General features: G+C 37.9%; 1 protein-coding gene across 1 annotated transcript; it reads left to right on the forward strand.

Moving 5' to 3' along the window:
- Positions 1-600: 600 nt before the first annotated feature.
- Positions 601-4,549, forward strand: LOC102735997 (alpha-L-fucosidase 2). The gene is made up of 3 exons (XM_081809557.1): positions 601-1,591; positions 2,928-3,138; positions 3,377-4,549. Exons 1-3 carry the CDS (start codon positions 1,161-1,163, stop codon positions 3,569-3,571), a joined length of 837 nt encoding a protein of 278 aa, XP_081665683.1. The 5' UTR covers positions 601-1,160; the 3' UTR covers positions 3,572-4,549.
- Positions 4,550-5,286: the final 737 nt, after the last annotated feature.

Raw genomic sequence — 5,286 nt, forward strand, 5'->3', positions numbered from 1 at the left:
TTTTTTAAAAAATATTTTTTCTTATTTTTAAGTAATCTCTACAACTGAACATGGGGCCCAAACCCACAACCTTGAGATCAAGAGTTGCACGCTCTATTGACTAGACTTCCTACTTGAAACATTTTGAATAGGACTTTAAATATTGACACGGCTTTGAAGCTTACCACAAATGCCTTTGGAACAAGAGTGAGCTGTTTTAAATGCTTCTTGAAAATGAATCTGAAGACTGTGTCCATCTTAGACTTGTCCTAATTCACAAGAGTAAATACAGAGTGCCTTATGTATGTCTATTCTCAAAGATTTGTTTAGATTTCAGTGGGATAGTTAACAATGTACTTACGTTCCTAGGCACTAACTAAAATTTTTGAGGCTTTTATATTATTTCAGTTTATATAGCATTTCTATTATTTTTATATAGAATAATCTAAATGCAAATTCCTTTTAAAATATGAATTATTTCAAAGTGCTTATTTAATGGCAGACAGATTATTTTTCTTACCCATTTAATTGGTAGATAATTTCAGGTAGTTTAAAGAGCAACATCTAAGTTTATGACTTTAGAGAAGGATGAGATTACAAATGGTGGGAATATTTTAAAGTACAGAACTACTGGGGAAGAATATCTTTTCCCCTTCTGGTGATAAAGGATGAACGATGAAGCTAAAGATGTACTATTAGATATGGATCGCCAGTGTTCTAAGACTCACACTACATAAAATCATCCCCAACCGGGGAACATACTTTAATCTTTGGTTTAGGAGACAAGTAAGAATCTTGCAGGAGTGCATTTCAGGATCTTCATTATAAGTAGTAGCAGTCAGTGTTTAGTATGGTAGATGTGGAAGATGTCCCCATCTTAGCTGTGATCTGTGTTGATTGTTGATTTTGTGTTAGACCCTCTGCTAACAGTTGGGCTGAGGATACAGCAGGGAATCCTGCAGGCATGATGCTATCCCTCAAGGAGCTTCTATTCTAAGAGGAAAAATATAGGAGATCGATCAGACTACACAGACCTTAAGGGGGTACCCAGAAAGTTACTAAAAAAAACCCCCTTGGTTCCACCTTGTTGAAATTCTCATTTGTTGCTTGTATAAAAGTAGAATACGTGCTATGAGAAAACATGCCATAAAACTGTTGTTGTAGAAGTTTTTATATGTCACATGTACTATCTCGTTTGTTTTGGCATTTATAGAGGTGGAAATTTGCTAAAACAAATTCATATTCTTACAAAGACTCAATATAATTGTGCAGGCTTTACCTTGTGGGGCTCAAAGTATTCATGGAACTGGAATGCTGTAGATGAGGGGCCGAAGAGGGACCTCGTCAAGGAACTTGAGGTAGCCATTAGGAACGGGACTAACCTGCGATTTGGACTGTACCATTCCCTTTTTGAATGGTTTCATCCACTCTTCCTTGAGGATAAGTCCAAGTCATTCCAACAGCAACAGTTTCCAGTTTCTAAGACGCTGCCGGAACTCTATGAGTTAGTGAACAAGTATCAGCCGGAGATCCTGTGGTCGGATGGTGATGGACATGCCCCTGATTACTACTGGAACAGCACAGACTTCTTAGCCTGGCTGTATAACGAAAGGTGTGTATGCTATTAGATTGCTGTCATGACCCTAAATGTTCCTCATACATGTATACTGTTTGCTTTGTGAAATATTCCCTTTTAGGCTCATCTGTGGTGTGGGGTAGGAGGAAATCATTGTAAGTAATGCCCATTAAATATATCAGTTTTTCCTCAGAGTAATCAATAAGCAAGAGTTACAAATCAGGAGTCAAATACAACTCAATAGTCTGATTTTGAAATCACTAAAATCATTAAAAATTTGGAATCACTAAAAAAAGATAAAATCACAGAATCAAGAACTCTGAAGACATTAATTTTGTGGGTCCCCCTTTCATCTCCTATTCTGAGACAATTCCTCACTGTTTGTGATTATGTGCTTTTCAATTCCTCTGGTTCCTTCTTTTTATCTTCTGACCCTTTGATAATCTTTGCTGCTTGGTCACTGTCATTCTTGTCTGCCTCCTCCTCTCCTTCATCAGCATTCTCACCACTTCCTGTTCTTTACATGTAGCTTTCTAGCATGTTCCAGACTGCCCCATTAGAACAGGGAGTTCTGGCTGAGCTCTTCTATTAGGCTTAAACCATGTGGACCAAATTTATATTTGTAACTAGAAAATACTCGATATTGTGTTCTGAAGTCAGAGAGTGTTCTATGTGTGTTCCCTGGACACACTTGGGGTGTGCATAAGAATATTCTGGAGAGCTCTCGGCTACTTAAAGCAGCAGTTTCTCCAGGTACTTCTTCCAAGACGAAAGACTGGGAACCATCCACTTCAGTTTGTAAAGCAAACTGTCTCTTCTAAGTGGGGAGGTGCAGGAGCTTCACACCTGCTCCGATGATAATGTTGTGGGGTCTGTTTCATGCCACTGTAAATTCCATGATGGCAACAGTCCACTTGCCAGAGATTTTTCAACATCAGGCACAACTGTAAGAGGATGGCTAGAATATATGTATGAGATTATTCAGCCATAGGTGAGAAGAATGTTTTGAGTGTAAATTCAATTCTGGCTATCATAATATGTGGGAGAAGGAGCTTCAAATAATAGTATGATAGTCTTGTAAGTGCTCTATGTCCTGGTTGCTGGGCTAGGTGTTTTACATAAATTATTTCTGTTCTAATAACAGATGAGGAAATTGATTCTTCAGGAGTTAGGTCACTTACTCCGGGTAGGGAGCTTAGAAAGCGACAGCCAGGATTGCAACCAACCCAGGTCTATTTGACTTCAAAACCATGGGCTTTGCATTATGTTATGCTATGATGATTTTTCAGGAGTGGATTTCAGTTAGACTTCTTTTCAGTGACATTTCCTTTTATGTAAAATATTTTATGTTTTATTTAAAAAATTGTTTCAGCCCAGTTCGGGACACAGTTGTGACCAATGACCGGTGGGGCTATGGTACCATCTGTAAGCATGGTGGCTATTATACCTGCAGTGATCGGTACAACCCAGGACATCTTTTGCCTCATAAATGGGAGAATTGCATGACAATAGACAAGTTTTCCTGGGGCTACAGGAGAGATGCTGGAATTAATGACTATCTTACAATCGAAGAACTAGTGAAGGTACAGTAAAATGTCTGGTGACTATTAAGGTAATATTCTTAATTGTGTGGGTGTGTGAGAATTATTTTTTTATAGTTTGTGTAGCTCAATGGCCTGTATTTTATTATTATTCTATTTTCTGTGTTCTTCTGGATGGTGATTACATGCAGGTGTAAGCACACAAATAACAACATATTGTTAACACATTCACAATGGAATTGTCTCATCTACCTAAGATTATTTATTCTTAACTTTTTAGCAACTTGTAGAAACAGTTTCATGTGGAGGAAATCTTTTGATGAATATTGGGCCCACACATGATGGCACCATTTCTGCAATTTTTGAGGAGCGATTGAGGCAAATGGGGACCTGGCTAAAAGTCAATGGAGAAGCCATTTACGAAACCCACCCTTGGAGATCCCAGAGTGATGATGTTACCCCAAATGTGTGGTAAGTTCTTCTTGTTACCAAGTACTATTTGATGGAGGAAGGCATCTAAAATTTCTCAGAGGTATAAAGAGAAAAGTAGGATAAAAAAGGAAATTGGATGCATGCCTATTTAGACAAAGCACTCTCCAAACTTTAGAAGAAGTCAGCATGTTTTTGAACACTTACTGTTTATCAAATCGAGCTTAAATCATCTGTAGAAACTTCCTAATAGTGGGCAAATTTTAGTGAAAAATCGCTCTACTGGCCATTCAGAAAAATGAAAGATGTTGAGGGGTTAATCCAAAAGGAATACTTCTGTTTAGTCATTTAATTGTAATTTTTGCAGCTGCTCCATCTTATGAAATTAGCAAGAAAGAGGTGTCAAAGGGCAGAAAAAAATATTGAAAATCAGCCCAAATAACAGCGTTATTTTAATTGAGAAAAAACTTATAATTTGTTCATATTATTCTAATAAATCTAAACCTACAGTTTCTTTAAAATTATTTTAACTTGCTAATTTTTCTTTTAACTAGAATCTTCTTTAAAAGCCTTGCTTCAGGCTTATGTCTGAACTTCCATGTGCCAATGAGTATCTGAACTACACTTTGCAAATTTGATGGTTTCTGATGTGGGGTCTTAAAATATATAAGTAAGAGTAGTATCAGTGAAGCTCTAAAAATTCACCTTTTGTTGTCACCAGGTGAATATAGCCTGATCAAGTATAAACCAAAGATTAGACTAAATGTTCTTCTTTGATCCTATTTGACTTATGACTTTAATTGTCAGCTCACTGAAGAAAATAAAGTAAAACAATGTAGACAGAAGCAACTAATTGTAGAATTTTAGAATGTCTGGAAGAAGCCATAGTGAGAACTCAGGACCAATCCTTCATTTTACAGAGACTAGTTTAAATCTGGTTTTGGAATTTGTGTCTGGGCATATATTTGACTACAAGGGGGTCTGATCACGATTTCACAAGTATTAACCATTATTCCATTAACTTTTATTTCAGTAAATAAAAATAAAAGCCAAAATATTTAACAAGGCCTGTGAAGCTCCTTGTCTGGCTCCTACCAACCTCATCAACCCCACGTGGCCCGCCCTCCCCGCCCCCCAGTAGAAGCTCTTTCCTATACCATGCATGCTGCCCCACCTTGCTACAGTCATCTGTAGACTCCCTTACAGTCCTTCAAGATTTCAGCCCTGGCTCACTGTCACTGTCCCCAGATCTACTCTTAACATCAGTTCTTACTGATTTGAATTATCTATATTCACATTTCTTTTAATTTGCTGGCCCCTCAGTTTCTGGACTCTCTGTTCTAGGGTTCTTGTCCACTGTACCTTTGCTACCCCCTTTTTGGGTCATGCCTTATTAGGTCCTGCATTACCAATAATTGCATCTCTTCCATGATCTCAGTTTGAAGCATTCTCCTGTGTCCTACCACCTTTTATATTTCAGCTCACTCCACACAACACTTGGGCTTCTGGAGGGATCTATAATCCACTAAGGATACCATCTGTGACTCTGTCACTTTTTCTCTGTCCCTCAGCCCTCTTCCTTATCCCAGTCAGATTCTGTGGCTCATCACTCCATTGCATACTCTTTTTCTCTCTGTTGTACTCACTTGACTTTGATTAAAACCTCAACTTTGGTTAAATTTAGCTGTACTTATTCCATGCCTGCCCATGGGTAGCTACATGTGACTGAAATACACAGATATAGACACACACACACTCACA

Source organism: Leptonychotes weddellii, unplaced genomic scaffold (genome assembly GCF_054177405.1).
Source record: "Leptonychotes weddellii isolate Sample4059 unplaced genomic scaffold, ASM5417740v2 HiC_scaffold_10930, whole genome shotgun sequence".
Taxonomy (NCBI): Eukaryota; Metazoa; Chordata; class Mammalia; order Carnivora; family Phocidae; genus Leptonychotes; species Leptonychotes weddellii.